Source organism: Labeo rohita, chromosome 16 (assembly GCF_022985175.1).
Source record: "Labeo rohita strain BAU-BD-2019 chromosome 16, IGBB_LRoh.1.0, whole genome shotgun sequence".
Taxonomy (NCBI): domain Eukaryota; kingdom Metazoa; phylum Chordata; class Actinopteri; order Cypriniformes; family Cyprinidae; genus Labeo; species Labeo rohita.
Window position 1 is genome coordinate 4,609,000 of NC_066884.1, and position 22,160 is coordinate 4,631,159.

The 22,160-nt window shown below is 33.9% G+C and overlaps 1 protein-coding gene across 4 annotated transcripts in view; it reads left to right on the plus strand.

Moving 5' to 3' along the window:
* The first annotated feature begins 623 nt into the window (after nt 1-623).
* Nucleotides 624-22,160, plus strand: part of csmd3a (CUB and Sushi multiple domains 3a) — a 352,779-nt gene continuing 331,242 nt past the window's right edge. For all 4 annotated transcript variants that reach the window (XM_051131369.1, XM_051131372.1, XM_051131371.1 and 1 more), the window contains exon 1: nt 624-899. In XM_051131369.1, the coding sequence (XP_050987326.1) occupies nt 749-899 (151 nt within the window). In that variant the 5' untranslated portion in view covers nt 624-748. The remainder of the gene's footprint in view (nt 900-22,160) is intronic.

A 22,160-nucleotide genomic window follows, 5' to 3' on the forward strand; every position in this document is an offset into this window, starting at 1 on the left:
ACATGCAACTTAGTGCATACATGCAATGTTTAATGACAAAGCACTTTTTCTGCATGCATTTATTAGGAAAAGGCAATGCCTTTCGCTTGGTGTAATGCAAACATTTTCAGCAGTAATGCATGCACCTTTGACAACCACTTGAAAAATCTATTCTATATATGTAATAAATAATGACAGTGCACGCGTTTACGCGTTTTAACTATGTCAGTAGTTAAGTAACATTTGCTAACTATTTTGAAATGCAATTGCATTCGTTCTGCGTTGTGTGCAATGTTCGCTACATTATTGCTTTGAATGCATGCATCTGGCTGATGCGTTGCCAACAATTAAAGCGCGTATTTGGCGATCCATTTTATGTTTGAAATACATTATACACTGCATATAGTGATCAATGACGATGCACTGATGTCGTCGATTGCATGCATTCACTTTTTAAAACGACGTTGCTACATTTGGCAACGTTTAAAACAGTAACCCGCGTGAATTTGGCAACTCTTTGTGAAATGCAACGTGCATGCGAATGCATGCGTTCATTAGAGATGCATTGAAAGCAGCATGCGCTGCTCTGTAAGTGAGGAGAGTCATATGAGGAGTACAGAGAATACTTTGTGCCCCTGTTGGCGAGATGGTTGAGTCCTCGTCAAGGTTGCTGCTGTTGGTCTCCTCATACATCCAGCGCTGACTGACTCCAGCGATCAGTCTCCTCTCCAGCGCGAGGAATATCCGTTTCTGCCGGACACTTGAGACTATGAAAGCAGCTGATAATGAGGGATGGCGAGGATTTCTAGTGCTTTCACATAGAGGATGTATCAGATGCGCTCACGCTACCACGATGACGATTAAAACTGGATTTATCATTGGGAATATAGTGTTCTGCTGTATACTGTCGTGTGTGCAGGGTAAGAGCTGCTGCTGTCGGTGGGTTTGTGAGACTGTGAGGGGCTGCAGGTGTCTGGATGAGATGGGAAAACGCAAAAACATAGGCAGGAGTTTACAGAGCCTCAGTTGTGTCTGTATAATGCTTAACATACGTGTGTTCACATGCATCCGTAACTATCATAGTCGAAAAGCATTTTTATGCGTCCACTAGTCGATTCCATTATCACAGGACATTTTTTTTTTTGGATAAATTTTTTCATTTCGTCCTGTTTCAAGACGTTCACATATCACATATGTTCTCATTAGATCCTCAGTTCTCATTGTACAGATACTGTATGGAAGTGAGTAAAAGTAATGTTAACATTGAAGTCTATCTATCTATCTATCTATCTATCTATCTATCTATCTATCTATCTATCTATCTATCTATCTGTCTACAATGTAGCTATGGAAGTGCACAACACTGCTTAAAATCTCTCTCTCTCTCTCTCTCTCTCTCTCTCTCTCTGTCTTTCTCTCGTCTCTCGATCTCTATACATTGTAGCATTGCTAATATTTCTGTTGTGCGTTTCATTTTGAAATCTAAAGAAAATGTGTAGATAACAAGGCAATATGTAATATATTTTACAGCAAAAAATATATATAAAATGAACACATTGAAAGCAGCGTTAATTTATATAATTTATGGACTAATTTAACATAATTTATGCTGAAAGGGGCTTTCCCCTTGTTAGAATTTATTTACAGGTTGTTTTTCTTCTAAACTTGTAATCAAGGCATTTAATGTTGCATGTGGCCTTTCACATGATATTATTATTGATAAATTTTACAGTAACATTTCAATAGCTTAAATAGCGTGGTATATTGATATTATACAATTTAACGACATGTACCTGCAAATTATATACCAGAAAGCCATCTCATAATACTTCCAACAGTGCCATATGTATATATATTTCAATAACATTTAAGCTTTTTAGAGCGTAGAGAAAGAGAGCTTGATAACAGTATGCAGTCAAAGTAGGTAGATGGATGGATTGATGGACACAGACATAGGTGGACAGATTTATCACACAGCTTTCTTTGATTTCAAGTTTTTTCTTTTTTTTATTGTAATGCAGTTGTTGCATTTGCACCTTCAAATGCTTCATTTGACAAGCTGTTGACTCTGAAAACTCTTTTTTTTCTGCCGGTTCTCTCTAGCACTGTATGATATGACCGGTCTTATTAATCTTTTTAATGAAGTGCACAGTTCAGGATTTCTGCAGGGCTTTGCTTTAATGAAAAGCACAGGTTGCATGGGTCTTGTAGTACTGGACAGCAGGCATGATTGATTGGTGTTCGTATGTTTATGCATTAGATTTATAACCGGCAGACTAAGCTCACAGAGCGACACAGAAATAGCTCATAACTGCCCACCAGAACCGTCTGTCACGTATAGTAGCTCGTAGGGTAAAAGTAGTGACTCGTGAAGAATAAATAATCCATCTGAGGTAGCTGCCGGTGTGTTGTGAATGAACTAACAAGCAGATCTGTTGATTGATCAGTTTATTATACTGCAGCTCTGCATGGTTTGAAAACTAAAATCCATCTTTTTGGAGTTGCATTTTACGTGACTCGAAGCTGACTCGATGAGTAAAAATCCCCCACGTTACTGTTTAAAAGCATTTTTACTTTCAACAAACACCTTTAAACTCATGCAGTGTTCACTCGCATGCGCTAGTGCTTAGTGACTCAGTCTAATGGAAATCTAATGGAAATTATAGAATGAAGTTGCGCTGCCGCAGCACGACATTAACCTCCCTCATATTCATTTTTAGCATTCTTGTGTACGTGTACCAAACAACAGTGATCATTGTGCATACTAAAGTCCTCATTACATTTCCCTCCCGGTGTAGGTAAATGTCATAGCGTATTGGGATTGAAATGCCGTTGGACAGAAAGCATGATTACTGTAGTTCAGCTCTGAGATCTAGTCAATTCATCATGATGTCACGTTGGTAAATAATGGGCCCTTTTTTCCTGAATGCAAATATTTAGTGGCTTTCTTCTATCAACAGCGCTCCAGTGATGAGACAAGGCCGCGGGTATTGCAGTCGTGGCTTTGAAGTTATTTCTCATATAATGTCCTTGGCCAAACAAACAGCGCTGCACTGCCTTCAAGGCTCTCTTGATGCATTTTTAATAAGAGGCGCACCGAAAATTGGGCAGTGTGTAAGATGGGAAGGCCAATGAAATAATTTTTCATCTCATTTGAGATTATTGATCTAGGTCCCACTCCGCTGGTCGTGGCATAGATGGTCTGGGGAGGTTTTGAGTTTGCGAATCCGCATGGTGCTTTCATTCGCTCAGCTGGAGGATGTCCTTGATCTATAGTGCTTGGCTTTGTTGTCCAAAATAACAGTTTGGGTATCGGAAATAGTTCAGGCATTGTTTACTTGCCCTCATTCTGATTTTTTCACACTAAAGAGGATTTTTTTTTGAGGAATCTTAAAGCAAGTCTAGTCTGGAGACAGTTTGTAATAATCAAACCACTGTAAATATAGAACAAAAACGCTTTTTTCTGTGGCAAAGATCTCAAATCCCATTGTTGTGCCAGGTTACCAACACTGGGTCTTTAAATCATTGTTAAAATGATTTTTTCAAGTTTTTCAAAGTCAAATCTTTTTTGCAAGATAATACTATTTCAGTCTTTCTACGTTTAACTCAACGTGTTACTTGCAGTTTCTTTTTACTTGTGAAAATTACTAGCAATTTCTAAGAGAAAATTGTTTCTGCACCAAATTTCTTACCGTGACTGGGAATATTTAGTCTATGTCTCACAAAACTATAGTATGACTTTAGAAAACTACCTAAACTACTACCTTTTTAAATTTTGACAGCTGTGGTCACTATGAACGATAAAACCGATAGTTTACAGATTTGAAACAACAAGAGGATGAGTCAAAACTCTCTTTTTTGTCTGAATTGTTCTATTAAATCTGCATGGTTATTTCATTTGCTCAGTTGAAGGATATCCTTGATCTCTAGTGATTGGCTTTGTTGTCCAAAATGAGCAGACAGCTTAAAATTTGGCCAGTTCAGTCATGGTTTACTCGCCCTCATTCTGCTTTTTTCACACCAAAGGGGATTTTTTTGAAGAATTTTTAAGCAAGTCTAGTCTGAGGGCAGTAATGACCAAACAACCATAAATATAGAACAAAACCAATTTTTGTTTCCTGACAGAGATCTCAAATCCCATTCACATTGGTTTCAGATTCAAAAAAGGCACGTTATACCAAGTTTGGCTTTCTTGACACCAAACCAAAATTGGGTCTTTAAATCATTTTTTATTCTTTATTGGAGAGATTATTGGAGTGTGTTTTGTTGGATAATACTATTTCAGTTCTACTTGCAGTTTCTTTGTGACTTGTGAAAATTACTAGCAATTTCTAAGAGAAAACTGCTTTTGCACCAAATTCCTTACAGTGATTGGGAATATTTGGTCTTTGTCTCACAAAACTATTGTATGACTTTAGAAAACTCACTACTTTTATGGTACCTTTTTAAAGTTTGACAGCTGTGGTCACTATAAAACTGATAGTTTACCGGGTTGAAACAACAAGAGGATCAGTCAAAACTCTCATTTTTTTCAGAATTATTATCTAAATCTGCGTGGTTATTTCATTTGCTCAGTTGAAGTGTGTCCTTGGCTTTGTTGTCCAAAATGAGCAGAAAGCTTAAAATTTGGGTAGTTCCTTCATTGTTTACTTGACTTGCTTTTTTCACAACAAAGGGGATTTTTTTTTTTTTTTTTTTTTTGAGGAATCTTTAAGCAAGTCTAGACTAAGGACAGTTTGTAATGACAAAACAACCATAAATATAGAACAAAATCAATTTTAGTTTCCTGGCAAAAATCTCAAATCCCATTCACATTGGTTTCAGATTCAATAAAGGCACGTTATACCAGGTTTGGCCTTCTTGACACCAAACCAACATTAGGTCTTTAAATCATTGATTTTATTGGAGAGATTATTGGAGTATTAGTTATTGTTTCAGTCTTATTTGCAGTTTCTTTGTTACTTGTGAAAATTACTAGCAATGTCTGAGTGAAAATTGTTTTTACACCAAATCCCTTTCAGCGCGTGGGAAGATTTGGTCTTTGTCTCACAAAACTATTGTATGACTTTAGAAAACGAACTGTTTTGTGGTTCCTTTGACAGCTGTGGTCGCTATGAACGATAAAAGTGATTGTTTACAGGTTTGAAACAACAACAGGATGAGTCAAAACTCTCGTTTTGTCTGAATTATTTTTTTTAAATCTACATGGTTATTCCATTGGCTCAGTTGAAGGATGTCCTTGATCTCTAGTGATTGGCTTTATTGTCTAATGAGCAGAGAGCTTAAAATTTAGGTAGTTTGGTCATGTTTACTCACCGTCATTCTGCTTTTTTCACACCAAAGGGGATTTTTTTGAAGAATCTTTAAGCAAGTCTAGTCTGAGGACAGCTTGTAATGACCAAAAAAACCCACTTTTGTTCTCTGGCACAGATCACAAATCCCATTCACATTGGTTTCAGATTCAAAAATGGCATGTTATACCAGGTCTGACTCAATGCCAAACCAACATTGGGTCTTTACAACATTGTTTTTTTTTTTTTTCAAAGTTTTTTTGAGAGATAACTGGTGTATGTTTTGTAAGATAATACTATTTCAGCCTTCCTACATTTAATTCAACGTGTTACTTTTAGTTTCTTTGTTACTTGTGTAAATTACTAGCAATTTATGAGTGAAAATTGTTTCTACACCAAGTTCCTTTCAGCGCATGGGAAGATTTGGTCTTTGTCTCACAGAACTATTGTGTGACTGTAGAAGACGAACTACTTTTGTTGTTCCTTTAACAGCTGTGGTCACTATGAACCATAAAACTGTTAGTTTACAGGTTTGGAACAACAAGAGGATGAGTCAAAACTCTCATTTTGTCTGAATTATTCTTTTAAATCTCCACGGGTATTTCATTTTTTCAGATGAAGGATTTCCTTGATCTCTAGTGATTGGCTTTGTTGTCCAAAATGAGCAAAAAGCTTAAAATTTGGCCAGTTCAGTCATGGTTTACTTGCCCTTATTCTGCTTTTTTCACACCAAAGTATTTTTTTTTTGAGGAATCTTTAAGCAAGTCTAGTCTGAGGGCAGTTTGTAATGACAAAACAACCATACCAGGTTTGGCTTTCTTGACACCAAACCAACATTGGGTCTTTAAATCATTTAATTTATTTATCTCTAGTGATTGGCTTTGTTGTCCAAAATGAGCAGAAAGTTTAAAATTGGGGTAGTTCCTTCATTGTTTACTTGACCTGCTTTTTTCACACCAAAGATGATTTTTTAAAAAAAATCTTTAAGCAAGTCTAGTCTGAGGACAGTTTGTAATGACAAAACAACCATAAATATAGAACAAAACCAATTTTTGTTTCCTGGGAAAGATCTTAAATCCCATTCACACTGGTTTCAGATATAAAAATTGCATGTTATACCAGGTTTAGCTTTCTTGACACCAAACCAACACTGGGTCTTTAAATCATTGATTTTCTTGGAGAGAGTTTTGTTGAATAATACTATTTCAGTCTTACTTGCAGTTTGTTTGTTACTTGTTAAAATTACTAGCAATTTCTAAGAGAACATAGTTTCTGCACCAAATTCCTTACAGTGATTGAGTATATTTGGTCTTTGTCTCACAAAACTATTGTATGACTTTAGAAAACAGACTACTTTTATGGTACATTTTTAAAGTTTGACAGCTGTGGTCACTATGAACGATAAAACCTACATGGTTATTTCATTTGCTCAGTTGAAGGATGTCCTTGATCTCTAGTGGTTGGCTTTATTGTCTAATGAGCAGACAGATTAAAATTTAGGTAGTTCAGTCATGTTTACTCACCCTCATTCTGCTTTTTTTACACCAAAGGGGATTTTTGAAGGATCTTTAAGCAAGTCTAGTCTGAGAACAGCTTGTACTGTCCAAAACACCATAAATATAGAACAAAACCCACTTTTGTTCTCTGGCACAGATCTCAAATCCCATTCACACTGGTTTCAGATCCAAAAATGGCGCCAGGTTTGACTTACTTGATGCCAAACCAACACTGGGTCTTTAAAACATTGATTTTTATTTTTTATTTTTAAAGTTTATTGGTGTATGTTTTGAGATAATACCATTTCAGTCTTTCTACATTTAATTTCAATGTGTTACTTGCAGTTTCTTTGTTACTTATGAAAATGACTAGCAATTTCTAAATGAAAATTGTTTCTACACCAAATTCCTTTCAGCGCATGGGAAGATTTGGTCTTTGTCTCACAAAACTATTGTATGACTTTAGAAAACAGACTATTTTTGTGGTTCCTTTAACAGCTTTGGTCACTATGAACGATAAAACTGTTAGTTTACAGGTTTGAAACAACAAGAAGATCAGTCAAAACTCTCATTTTGTCTGAATTATTCTTTTAAATCTCCACGGTTATTTCATTTTCTCAGTTGAAGGATTTCCTTGATCTCTAGTGATTGGCTTTATTGTCCAAAATGTTTTGTAACCAAGTTAGATTTTTTATTTTTTTTTTTTTTCTTCAAACAAGTCTAGTCCGAGGACAGTTCATTTTGACCAAAAACTGTTTTTGATAAAGAACTCAAATCCTATTCATGCCAGATTTGACTTTCTTGACGCTAAACCAACCTTGCTTCTCAAAACCACTGTAAAACTGATTTGAATTAGTTTATTGGAGAGATTTTTGTAGTACATTCAGTCTTTCTACTTCAAAATGTCATGCTTTTTTCAATGCTACTTTGTAATTAGTTTCTTTAGTTTCTTCAGTTTCTTTGTAATTATTTGTGGAATTTTCTAGCAATGTTTTTTTTAAGTGCATGGGAAGATTTTGACTTGAAAACTGTTGTGTGTATTCAGAAAACTTGCAATGTTATGCACAAGTCATATGAACTACGTTTTGAAGCTTGACATCTCTGGTCACTATAAACTGTAAAAACTAATAGTGTTGGCTATTTAGTTTTCTATCTTTTCTATTGGCCAGCTCGTATATGCATTAGATGCTGTTATTATTTTCTAGCATGCATCTGAAGAATACTTACCCATTGAATAGCGATGGAGGATGGGATGTTGTTCTGATGTTATATGTGTTCAGTATCTGCAGTGAATTAATTACGTGTTCAGATGCAAACTGGAGTTTATTTTCAGCAGAAGCACAAGATGCTGTAGTATTTGAGAGTCCATTATGTAGTTACTATAAATGAATGCTTAGCATGAGCTTACTTCAATAACTTAATTGATCTCTTTAAGAACAGCCTCAGAGGAAAACAATTCTGCATGTTTTTTTGTATAACTCAGGAGACCTAATTGAGCTCTCAAGTATCGAACATGTCTCATATTTGTCTCCTAGAATTTCTTAGAAGTAAAAGCATAGAGCTACTGTATAAATGGATGTGAATAGCAGTTCAGATCAATTGGTTTTAGAGAAATTTGAGGAAAAATGTTTGAATTCAGAGATGTTTGGTTTCAGAGATATCTGACTTGTTTCCAGGCTTTTGTATCTGGACAAATACTAACAGTTTGAGAGGTTGTTGAAGTCTTAGAATTACGTTTAGCTTTTTGAAATAGTTGTATTTGAAGAATATTTCAAAGACTAAACTTTGAATATTTTTTTTTTGTTGAAGATGACATTGTATTACTTTCAGACGTTTCAGTGAGTTTTTAATGAAAGTTTTAGCAATATTACGGTTTTGTTTCTCCACAATATCAGATTTAAGTAACAGCGTGTCGCCTTCAGCAAAAGAGCCAATATGAAACTCTTTTCTTCTTGATCCTGATAACCTTTATTCAACACCACTCTCGAGCTGAAATGCTGTGAAGATCACGTTTAAAAAACAGCATGACCCCTGAGTGGAATAGGGCAGGAAGCAGCTAGGAAATTAATTTAATCAGTCAAGCAGATGACGCTTTAATTGACATTGTGATCCATCATCAACCTCTCCGTCCTTATCAAAGATAATTGACTTGAAATGCTGCTCAGATGTCAAATTTGTCTTGTAGCTATCTGGATGACTTTTAATATGTGCTTAAAATATTTTGCCCAGTCATCTTTCATTTAACTAATGATGTGTTAGGGTTTCTGAAGACATGTTCACCCACTGTACACTGAGATCTGAGGGACTGGTTTTATCCTGTAACTTGATGTGAACTAGATTTTCTTGATTAGAACAAGAATAACACTGCTACCGGATAAACGCATTAATCAGTCAGTCAGTCAGTCAGTCAATCAATCAATCAATCAATCAATCAATCAATCAATCAATCAATCAGTCAGTCAGTCAGTCAGTCAGTCAGTCAGTCAATTACATTGGTTTTAAACATCAGTGTTTTCTTTCATTCATTCATTAATTTCTGATTTATTTAAAGGCATCTATGTTTTTATTTATTTAAACATCAATTTTTGGATTTTTTTGTTTAAGCATCAATAATTGTATTTATTAATTTAAACATCAGTGTTCTGATTTATATATGATATTTATTTTTTAAGCGTATCAATGTTTCATTTATTAGACATCAATATTTGGATTTGTTTAAACGTCAATGTTTTGATTTGTTAATTTTTTATTTATTTAAACATCAATGTTGGTTGTTTATTTTTAATTTAAACATATCAGTGTTTTTATTTATTTAAACATCAATGTTTTGATTATTTATTTATTTAAACATATCAGTGTTTTATTTATGAAAACATCATTTATTTAAGCATCAATAATTGTATTTATTAATTTAAACATCAATGTTTTGATCATTGTTATTTATTTATTTATTTAAACATCATACAGACACAATACAATGTTTTGGTCATTTGTTATTCATGTATTTAAACATTAGTTGTTAGTATTAGTATATATTATTAGTTTTATTTCTAACATCAATACTTGGATTTATTTATACATCAATGTTTTGATTGTTATTATTTATTTAAACATCAATGTTTTGTTTATATAAGCATCAAATGTTTGGATTTATTGTTTTATTTATTTGCTTAACATCAATATTTGAATTTATTTATTTAAACATTAGTGGATTTATTTGATATATTTATTTCTGGATGTTATTTATTTGTTATTTGTAAATATTACCTTTTTATTTTAAATTTGTGTAACTTTACTTTTTTAATTTTATTTGAGTGTGTAGCTTGAGTGAACATTTAAGCACAATTTATTTATTTATTTATTATTATTATTATTATTATTATTATTTGTATTGTATTGTATATTTTATCTGTATAGAGTTATAGAACATTTTTCAGTCATTTTTCAAATTTTTTTTTTTTTAATCATCCACTAGATGCAAGTTGTTCTGCTGCTATTGGAAAAGTCCTGTTTGCAAGTTTGCATTGACAAACCACATTTGTTTAGGTGTCATTCATGTCTTTAACATAAACCATGTGGGGAAAATCTTTAAAACAAATCCCTAATCCTAAGTATGAGTGACAGTAATAGCAATAGTGATATTGTCTATCCGCTTATTTTCCATCAGTCTCGTACCTGCGTGTTGTGCTTCCTCAAACATTTATCTACTGACATTGTTTTTCAAACGTTTAGCCTATGCGGTGCAGTCCTTTGTTTTAAGCAGCTTTCAAAAGTCTCGCTCAGTTGCGCAACCTTTCTGCTCGGTTATCAGGCGCCGCTTCACAGGATTCACCGGAGAACGGCTTGATTGACAAACACCGCTTAAGTTCATTACACAAACCGAGGCTTTTGCCTTCTCTTTGAGGAATCCCTGCTCTTGGAAAGCAGGCGTTTTTCCACCAGTCTCGCAAATCGAATAACAGATGGCAGACCGGGGCGATCGCAATTATTCACCAGCAAATCAGAAGAGCTCTCTCGTTTATTAACCAAATCAGAGCCAGCAGTAAAGTCACTGCCTATTCTAGAAAGAAAAGGGACTTGTGGTAATTGACACTGATGAAGTTTGATTAGTTGTGTCAGGTAGTTTTGCTTTAAAACTCCTGGAAAGACCTGCTGGGTAAGTTACATTCTGTGCAACGGTAAAAGCTGTATTGTTTGCGCTCGCTTCAATAATTCAGTGCTTTCAATTCTGATTACGTCATCTGCTTCTTGTCAAGCGATTGCTTTCTGTCAGAACGGATTACCTTTGATCACTGGCTTAGTGGTTGCTTTACTAAGTGAACTTAATCCACATATATTGCCTGTTTTGAATTTCTTTAAATGTCTTCGATTCAGGAAATCTTTATCAGTTAGGCATGAAGTGTAAACTGGCATATTATGATCCTTAAAGGAACAGTTCACCTAAAATCATTTATGCACCTTCATGTTGTAGTGATGGGAAGTTTGGATTATTTTACCGACTCGGACCTTTGAGTCTCGTTCAGCAAAATGAACAAATCTTTTTTCGTTCATTTTAGCAAAATATAATAAAAATGTTACGTACTTCCCTAACACATCTACTGCTTACACAAACGTTGATCACACTACAAAAGACAAAACTATAATGCTATAAGAAACTGAAAAAATTAATTGATTGCTTACCTGGGTCTCTAGTCTATGATTAGCTCACCTCACCAAGTTTGAGTCGTTTGTTCGTTCATCACGTGACAGCCCTGTAAGTTTAACCAATGCGGTGTGAGCCAGAAAAATAATTGATTAGTTCATTTCTCGAGTCTTCGGGTTCGAGTCGTTCGTTCATCATGTGAGAGCCCCATAAGATGAACGAACGACTCGAAAAAAAAAACAAACAGGTGAACTATAGGTGCGTTCACACCATAACGGAATTCCCGCAATTATTCCCGTAATCAACGTAGGCTCTGTTTAGGCGTTGATAGTGTTGCCACTGAAAAGCATAATTCTGAGTCTGAGGACGTGAACAGATCCAAGTAGAACGTTACATGTTGTCATCTCGAAATTACGGTAATTACGATATGGCATGAATGCAGCAGCATAATTCCAGCACAAAACCTAATAGGATGTTGCGCATGCGCGACTGAACGAATCACTCCCTGAGACGACTCGTTCGTCCCTATTCACATTAAAGATTTGTTCAAAATGAACGAATCGTTCAAGAACGACCCATTACTATCATGTTGTTTCAAATCTTCCTTAAAGGGGTCATTGGATGCTAAGTTCACTTTTTCATGTTGTTTGAACATTAATGTGTGTTGGCAGTGTATGTACAAATCTGCCCTATAATGATAAAAATCCATGCAGTGATTTTTAATTAATCTGTAAAAATAATATCCCCTTTTTCAAATCGAGCCGTTCTCAGATGCCTATCGGTGTGCCGTCACACTGACAGAGGCCGCTCCCACAATAGTTGATTGACATGAGCTCTTACCTTAGACCAGCTGTCACAGTCCAGTAACTTTCCATGTTTTGATGCCAGAGCAGGGATGTAAGTTAGACAAGAATATCTCCGATTGAGCGAATGAGGTGTTGTGTTGCTGGATGTAATAATGAACATAATGGTCGTCATTTACTCCCGACATCTGAGCCGCTAAAGATGCAGCAGATTACGTTTGTTTGTGAATGGAATGCGCCTCCCGATCTACATATATCTGTCTATGTTCGTGTGAATGATTCATGATCCAGCTTCACTTACAGCAGAAGTGAGTATAAGGGTTTTTTATGAGTCTTTGCGATCGCCTTTCCTTATAACGTGGTAGTTGGGAAGTTTAGCGGCTAAACACGGCTAAATGCGGCTAATGTAAACAAGACTGTCTTTCCACAGAGAGAAGAGAGGGGCGGGGTGAGCAGAGCTCATTTGCATTTAAAGGAACAACCCCTTAGAATGAGATGATTTTTGCAGAGCTGATTTTGGCAAGGTAAAAAGGGTGTTGTTTTACAAAACCATTGAGAATTTTTAATCAAAGTATATTAGAGACTTTTCATTAAGACCCTAAAGAATCATATCAACTTGTGGAAAATTGGCATCCGATGACCCCTTTAAGGAAGCAGGTTTACAACCACCTGAGGGTGAGTAAATTAACGATAGAAATCTTGTTTAGTGCCTTAATGTGATTTGATAACAAAACAGTATCAATGCAAGTGGAATCTGCGATTAAATGATGCTTGCAATGACTTTCAAAGTGATTTTTTGTGGATTTATCAAGTAAAGCTCAAACCACATTCACCAGATGATTGATTAATAACATTCCATTAGCCAGGAAGTATGGCTGGGCGATAAATTGATAACGCTAATTATCGCGCAATGTGAATTTCCTCGATAAACGATACATTTAACCGTCTGTTTATTCACATTGTAACAAAAATCTGCCTTGAAAAAAAATTATCGTGATAATTTTTTGGCCATATCGCCCAGCCCTACCAGGAAGTATCCAAATAGGTTTTTGGCTGTGTCAAAAAAGAAAACCCAGCTGCCCAGTCAGTCAGGGATTTAACAAGCTGTGCTTTTGTATGATTTCACCTCCTAAGGAAAGTCCAAAGCCCCTTAATGTCACATTTAATGACCAAGAACAAATTCAAATGAGCTTTACTTAAAAACCAAGCACATATTTAATATCTACAGTGCTTATTTCCCAGCAGAAATGGGGTCATGTGTTGGAGAAAAAGGGAAAGATTTAGGAATTGATTTAATTTTGCAACCAATTAATATTGATTACATTTGTACATGCATTGAAAAGACAGCGTTTCTTTTTTTCCGTTTTTACAGACTGCCTGCGGTGTTCACTTTGAACACTTTTTATGCTATTGTTATAATATTGTTTAATTTGTTTAACATTTAAAACCTGGCATGCATTCTTAACCTTGTAAAACCTGACATATGAAATAATAGTTAGAAAAATCAATTTTTTTGTAATGGAAAAGTTTGCATTTGTTTGTGTTGAGTATTTTACTTATAAGTATATAATGATTATATGGCCCATATAGCATGATATAGAAAAATATGGAGCTCATACTTGAGAATTAAATCAGCTCCATTTTATTCAGAGGCTCAAACTGAACAAAAATATGCAACTTGGTGCAGGTGCTGATGTTTATATGGCCAAAAAGTAAGAGCTTGTGAATCAATGGGATTTTCATGACAGTATAGCAGATTTTCTTACATTAAATATGCATACACTACCAGTCAAAAGTTTTTGAACAGTAAGATTTTTCATGCAATACAATAAAAGCAAAAGCAATGCAATACACTGACAGTTGAGAGATGAACAAATAAACATTCCTCGAAAGGCTGATGATCGTATTTGATGCTCAAATTTCAACATGATTTTTCTAAAAAATATTGCATCGATAATCAAGTAAACTTAACTCGCTTCAGTCCAGTCTTGAAATGTTGCTAAAAATATACATTATTCTTACATTACAAACATTGCACAGAAACAAGTCCACAACCTGTTTTTGTAATTGTACTAAAAGGACTTTAATTTAAATCAAATGACAGAGGGCTTGTAGCAGATTGTGTGCAACAGGTTTTTCAGCAAAGTTTTGATCATGTTGATTATTTAGAGTGCTTAGAAATCAACTAGGTCTTATAGGGTTAATACACTCTTTTTGTTTGTTTCACTGGTTTTTATGCCGGTCAGTTTCAGCTGCGTCATGCAGACGTTTTCAGTGGCTGATGCTTTTGAGGAATCTGCAGTCAGCCATGATTAATTGATCTCATATTTTCTGTATTCATCTTTAAAACTTGAGGGAGTGCACCTATAAGCATCCAAACACCTTTTGGAGTACTGTACATAGTTGTTTTTGATCACTGAAATTAGGATGAAAACATTGTAAAGTCAAAAAAACAGTTGTTTGGTTGCTAAGCCGAAGGTTTGCCCTTTCCTTTGGCTTCAAAGGGCCATCTCCTCTGCTTTGATCAACCTGACTCATGTTGAGATCCCTGTTGCCTCATCCACCGACTAGCTTTGCTACAAATCAATACTGGCTTTCGATTGCAACTTACAGCGCGGCTGATAGTTTGTTTTCAGATGTAATGAACAATCTTAAACAAGAGCGTGGGTCCGTCTGAGATGACCCCCAGCTGCGTGCGACGGCTCTTATGACAGAACTGATTGATCCACAGCCATGTCTGATGGTTTCTCTGCTTGTTAACATATTGCAGGTCTAGAGGGCTAGTGATTGTGACGCTGATTTCAACCTGTTATTCTTCAAATCAAGGACTAGATGCTGTCAGAGATGAAGTGTGTTATTAGGGGCACTGAGTAGCACTGCAAGTATAATGACTGTTTTCGAACAGGTTTCCTGAACACTTGTTTGAATGAATAGATTGTCTTGAACAAAATTGGTTTAATCAATCTTGCTATTTTGGGCTGACTCTATCTATGCATCTATCTGTCTCTCTGTCTGTCGGTCTATTATTCTGTCGTTCTTTGTATCGTTCTGTCTGTCGTTCTGTCGTTCTATTGTTTCGTCTATTGTTCTGTTGTTTCGTCTATTGTCTATCTGTCTATCATTGTATGTATCGTTCTGTTGTTCTATCTATCGATCTATCTAACGTTTTATCTATTGTTCTATCGTTCTGTCGTTCTATTGTTCTGTCTATTGATCTATCTATCTTTTGATCTATTCATCTGTTATTCTATCAATCGTCTTTCTATCGTTCTATTTTTTGTTCTATCTATCTTTTGATCTATTCTTCTATCATTCTATCAATCTGTCAGCTTTCTATCATTCATTTTTTGTTCTGTCTTTCATTCTATAATCTGTCTATCCATCCATGTATCTATCTATCTATCTATCTATCTATCTATCTATCTATCTATCTTTTGATCTATTCATCTGTCATTATATCAATCGTCGTTCTATCATTCTATTTTTTGTTTTGTCTTTCATTCTGTCTATCTATCTATCTATCTATCTATCTATCTATCTATCTATCGTTCTATCATTGTATGTATCGTTCTGTTGTTCTATCTATCGATCTATCTATCGTTTTATCTATCGTTCTATTGTTCTATCATTCTCTCATTCTATTGTTCTGTCTGTTGATCTGTCTATCTGTCTATCTATCTATCTATCTATCTATCATCTTTTGATCTATTCATCTGTCATTCTATCAATCGTCTTTCTATCATTCTATTTTTTGTTGTGTCTTTCATTCTGTCTGTCTATCTATCTATCTATCTATCTATCTATCTGTCTGTCTGTCTGTCTGTCTGTCTGTTTGTCTGTCTATCTGTCTATCTGTCTATCTATCTATCAGTCTATCGTTCTATCTATCATTCTAACTTTTGTTGTATTGTTCCGCCTATTGTTATATAACATACTGTCTTATTAATTCATACATTTTTATTTAATATTTTATGTGTGTATTTGTAGCATTCTATCATGCTTTACGTTGTATAGTTGTTTTAGTTTCGATATCATACATAATATATGATGTATTTTTTATTTTACATTTTATTTTATATATTTTATCATTGCTAAACATATGTATGCATATATAGAGACAGAATTCATTTTAAAATTCTGTTGTTTTTTGCTTGTTAATTGTTCTTTTCTGAGATTGACCCGTGGTCACTATGAATTGCATTGTATAGACAAAATCTGCATGATGATTCTAGTGATCCATACAGTAGAGTCATTTACGCCTAAGCTATTTCTTTAATATTCATGAACCAAGCAGATTTATAATGTTCCCCTCCACTTTTCAGATCATTCCAGGCTAAACCTTTCCATTTGGAGTTATAGTGTTGTTTAAAGAACTTACCTACCGATCAGGACCAATGAATCAAGCCTATTCTGTCTCTGCTTCCAGTGTTTGTGCACCCAATCGCTTCACACTGAATCACAGAGCTACAGTGACCCTTCTGGAAGCCCAAACCTAGTTTCTCATCTGTCTGCATGCATATCCCTTCATATCGTACCGACGCAAGACCCTAAGAGGAAGCCGCTGTGCCGTACGTGCCTTCAGAGCTTGTCAACTCCGATTCTTCTCTGGCCATCTGGTTATGTGTGAAGAAATAAGATTGAGGTGTATTGTCATCTCTGTTCTGCCTCTCCAGTGGCAAAACAAATTGATTGAGCCCTCGTAGGTCTGTACGGTGGCTGGCGGGTGGAGACGACGTGTTAAAATCGCCGCAGGAGCAGCTGGGTCCCGTCTTTGGCCCGCATTCTTATTTGAATGAGATTTATGTGTTTAGATGTTGATTCGTATGACTGACCTATTTTCTCCGCTCGGCGATCGCAGCGTGATGTTAATGCTGTTTCTCGTATCAATTTATAGCGGGCGGCGGCAGACACCATGCCATCACGGTGTCAGCGGTCACCCCGGGGAGGGCAGCGTATAATCAGAGTGATTGGTGGATGAGACGAGATTTCCCGCCGTGAAAGTAAAGCAGAATGAGGAGCGCAGATAAAGCATCTAAATGAATTTTGGGGCGATCGTGCGTGATGGAGCGTGAGGGTGCATTTTTGGGGCGGCGCCTTTTCGAAGTGGTTTTGAAGCAAGTTTACATTGATCTCTAATGGATTCTGTTCCAGAAAGCTCTATTTCTGCAGCTGTTTCATGCCATTTGCTGGGTTAAAGATTGGAGCGGCCTTCACCCTCCAAGCAAACTGTAATAAAGCGATTGGAGTGCACGATAGAAATCTTTTAGAAGTGATTAACACGCACGTTTGATGTGAAAGGAGTCTGTTGTTGTGCCCACTCGTAGAGAATGTACGAAACATTTTAAACATTTTCAGTGCGGTTCTTGTGACTCCATTCTGCTTTTTACAGTCTAACCAATTCCCTAAGGATACAATCAATTCCTGTATTACATTTTTTGCACATCCTGTTTCATTCAGACAAATTATGGAGCTCAAACAGGGTGTGAGCAACAGTGTTACACCTTTATATGGGTGTCATACTAATTCAGGCTAAATGCCCCTCAGTTTTTTACAATCGAGTGGATTTTAAATACAAGTTCCCCAGAATTTTTATCTTGGAGTTGCATGATTATAGAACTATTTTGCAATACCTATTTTTATTTATTTACCATAATCTATTAATTCAATTATTGGTTGTGTGCGTGTGTTTTGTTATTATTTAAAATTGTTGTCATTTTTTAAGCCAGGACTGCCTACAGTGGTCACTTTAGAAATTTGGTAAGATGTTGGTTTTGTTTATTTTATTTTTGTTTTGTTGTTTTTTGTTTTTGTTTATTTTATTTTACTTTAGGTTTTGTTTTGTGTTTTTTATTTATTTATTTATTTATTTTTTTTTTTTTAATTTTTGTTGTTATTTTTGTTTATTATTTATTATTTTACTTTAGGTTTTGTTTTGTGTTTTATTTTTTGTTAAGGTTTTGTTTTGTTGTTGTTATATTTTTTGTGTTTTTATTTTGTTTTATTTTACTTTAGATTTTTTTGTTTTAGTGTTTTTGTTTTGTGGTGTTATATTTGTTGTTTGTTTATTTTACTTTAGGTTTTGTTGTGTTTTGTTTTTGTTTTTAGTTTTTAGTTTCATGTTTATTTTTTGTTTCGTTGTGTTGTGTTATATTTTCTTGTTTTGTTTATTTTAGTTGATTTTACTTTAGGTTTTTTTGTTGCATTTTTGTTTTGTTTTAGTGTTTTTTTTAGTTTTTGTTTTTTGTGTTATCTTTTCTTGTTTTTGTTTATTTTACTTTAGATTTTGTTGTGTTGTGTTTTTTTTATTTTATTTTTTATTTTTATGTTTAGTTTTGTTTTGTTGTGTTATATCTTCTTGTTTTATTTATTGTAGTTTATTTTACTTTAGGTTTTTTTGTTGCATTTCTGTTTTGTTTTAGTGTTTTTGTTTTAGTTTTTCGTTTTGTTGTGTTATTTTTTGTTAAGTTAAGTTTATTTTACTTTAGGTTTTGTTGTGTTTTTTTTGTTTTGTTTTAGTTTTTTTGTTTAGTTTTTGTTTTGTTGTGTTATATTTTCTTGTTTTTGTTTATTTTAGTTTATTTTACTTAGTTTTTTTGTTGCATTTTTTTTTTTTTGTTTTAGTGTTTTTGTAGTTTTTTTTTTGTTTTGTTATGTTATATGTTTTTGTTTTGTTTTAGCTTTTTTATTTTTTTGTTTAGTTTTTATTTTGTTGTTTTATTTTTGTTTTTGCATATTTTATTTAAGTTTTTGTTTTGTTTGTTTTAAAACAGTTTTGCTTAAAGTAAGTGGCATGTGCTACATATTATGCAAGACATCATAGAAGGACCATTCTTAAATATTGGTACAGCCAAAACTGATGATGTTTTGAGAGATCTTATCCATATGCAAAAAAAAAACAAACAGTGTTTTTTTATTTAATGATTTTGTTATTTATTTAGCCTAAGCACTGATAATGATCATTTTGTTTGCAAATATTACAGTTTGTAATTGCTGTAATTGCATTTTAATATTAAAGGTATCTTATTAGTTAATTTACTCTTAATGTCTTTGTTAGTCTTAGTTTGAGTATTGGCCTTGATACTGTAGTAAAGAAAAGAAAATAAGTTGTACCATCCATGTCTACAAGATATGGGTTTTGTGCTCAGTCTTTAAAACCAATTGCCAAATGTCTGTGCAAAGGGCTTGACGACGCTTCAGAAATAACCCTCAATACTAAGAGTCTATCTTATGCATTCTATGTCTAGACTAAAGGCGGTCAAGGACCGAAATCACCTCGTGATGTGACACTGATAATGGAGACAAAGCCTGATTTTGGTCATGATTGCCTCCAATTGCGGCTGCCTGAAGAAATTAATGGTTTAGCGTTATCCAGGCAGAATGACTCTTACACCACAGCTGCAAAGATGTTACGGCCCCCCGCTGAAGCACTCGCAGATGAACATACTAAAACGGAGCGTTCCGCCCCGAAGTTCAAGTTGGAAGAGTGTGGAAATTAATTCTATTGAATTCTCTATGAATACACCAAGAGTACTGTACATAACTACATTGCCACCTACAGGTAGTATAATTAACTTATTGTTATTAATAAATTAAAAATTAAGCTTCAATAATGGCAATAAGCCATTCTAGTAAGTGCATTAAAGTGATTTAATCTGTTAATCATTGTCTTTTCCAATTTATTGCTTTATTACATCATGCAGCTTGAGGCATGCATAGTATTTTTTTACTGTTTTTAGATGTGTATTTTAAAAAACTTTGACTTTAGAGATTTTGTTTTAATTTGTTTTTGTTTTAGTTTGTTTTATATTAGATTTTGGTGTGCTGTATTTTTGTTTAGTTTTTATTTTATTTTAGTCTTTGTTTTGTGCTATATTTTTGTTTTGTTTCATTTTTGTTTATTTTAGTTTTTGCTTTTTGTTTTTTTTTTTTATTTTGTTGTCTTATTTTTTGTTTTAGTTTAGTTTTTGATTAGTTGTGGTTTTTTTTTTTTAGTTTTTGTTTAGTTGTGCTATATCTTCAGTTTGTTTTCTTTGACTTTAGAGCTTTTGTTACAGACCTGAGTCCAGTAAAACACTGAAAAAAATTGGCAAGGTACGATTTTTTGTTTTTATTTGATTTGTTTTGTTTTTGTTTTAGTTTATTTTTGTTTTTTTATGTGCTATATTTCGTCTGTCTTTTGTTTTTATTTTAGTTTTTGTTTTGCTATATTTTATTTTGTTTTATTTTTATTTTAGTTTTTGCTTTTTATTGTTTTTTTTTGTTTTAGTTTTTTAAGTTTAGTTTTTGCTATGTTTTTATTTTAGTTTGGCTTTTGGTGAGATGTGTTTTTTTTTTTTGTTTAGTATTTTTGTTTTGTTTTGTTCGACTTTAGAGCTGTGAAAAAAATTTGGCAAGACAGCATTTTTTGTTTTAATTTGTTTTTGTTTTATTTTATTTTAGTTTTTTTGGTGTGCTATATTTTGTTTTGTCTTTTGTTTGTTTATTTTATTTTAGTTTTTCATTAAATGTGTTTTTTTTTTTTTTGTGCTATATTTTTATGTTTTGATCAACTTTAGAGCTTTTGTTGCAGACCAGAGTCTGATAAAACAGTGAAAAAAATTGGCAAGACACCATTTTTGTTTTGTTTTAATTTGATTTATTTGATTTTATTTTATTTTTGGTGTAATATATTTTTGTTTTGTCTTTTGTTTATTTTATTGTGGTTTTTGTTTTGTTTTGCTATATTTTATTTTGTTTTATTTTAGTTTTGCTTGTTGTTGTTTTTTTTGTTGTAGTTTTTTAAGTTTAGTTTTGATTAGTTGTGTGGTTTTTTTTTGGTTGTTTTGTTTGACTTTAGAGCTTTTGTTGCAGACCTAAATCGGATAAAACAGCCTAAACTTATGTTGTAGTGCGGTCTAGTTTTGTTCTGGTATTATAATACATTGCATAGCATTCTGATGTACTTTCAACAACATTTTATTAACTTTAAGATGCATTTGCAACTAAAATCTTAATTTAAGACTTCCTTGATAATCCATATACAGTATGTACTGTAAACTGCACAGCATCTCACGTCTTATCTTTGATGTGGTTTCTAGAAGGTTTTTCAGTGTTATACTGTGACGTAACCTAACTGCAATCAAATTGTGAAGTTTTGAAAACGTTTTGTACTCACTGAGATTGTCTCATGTTTTTTTTTTTTAATTAGTTGTAAAAGCTTTGTGATAAAAGAGATTGGGCACTTGCAGGATTTGCAAAAGACTTTGGTGCTGTCTGTAAATGTTTGTTTGATGTTGAGCCTCTGGGCAGAAACCAATGGATTCATGGCTTTTTGAACATGGTTTTCTGTATTTTTCAAGTCATTTTGAGAGCCGCATATAATGCAATAGTGGTGCAACAGACACGGTCCTGTCTTTTCTTTTTCATGGCTTTATAATCAACCTTTCAAAGTAGATTGCACTGGTTCTAGTTGCTGATTTAATACGTGTTCCATCCATGCAACAATAGCAACAACCTGTTTAGTGCACAGTTTCCATAGCAGATGCTATTTTTAAGATTGCATCTATGAGGATGCAATTTTACATTGATATATAGCAATACCTCACAGTTGTATGATCCTTGTTAAAATCTATTCTTTGTTGCATTTATATCAGGCCATTGTGTTCTAATGAAGGAAGCCGCTCTTGCAGTGCGTCATTCCTAATGATAGCCTTTAGCCATGGTTATTTGCAGTTTTACACTGCCTCTTTTACCTCATTGCTTAATTTGATCCAAATTTTAATGACAAGGCCTTCTGAGACACAACCGCACATGCTGGAGTATTTCACAGAATTTTGTTTGTAGGAAACCGCTAGAAGCCAATTATTATGTTTTTGCTCTAATTGTTGCATTTGAAATTGATCATGATTCTCTCCAATACAAATGTGATTTTATGTGCCTATAGATGGAATTATTTTAGTGTGGCTAAATT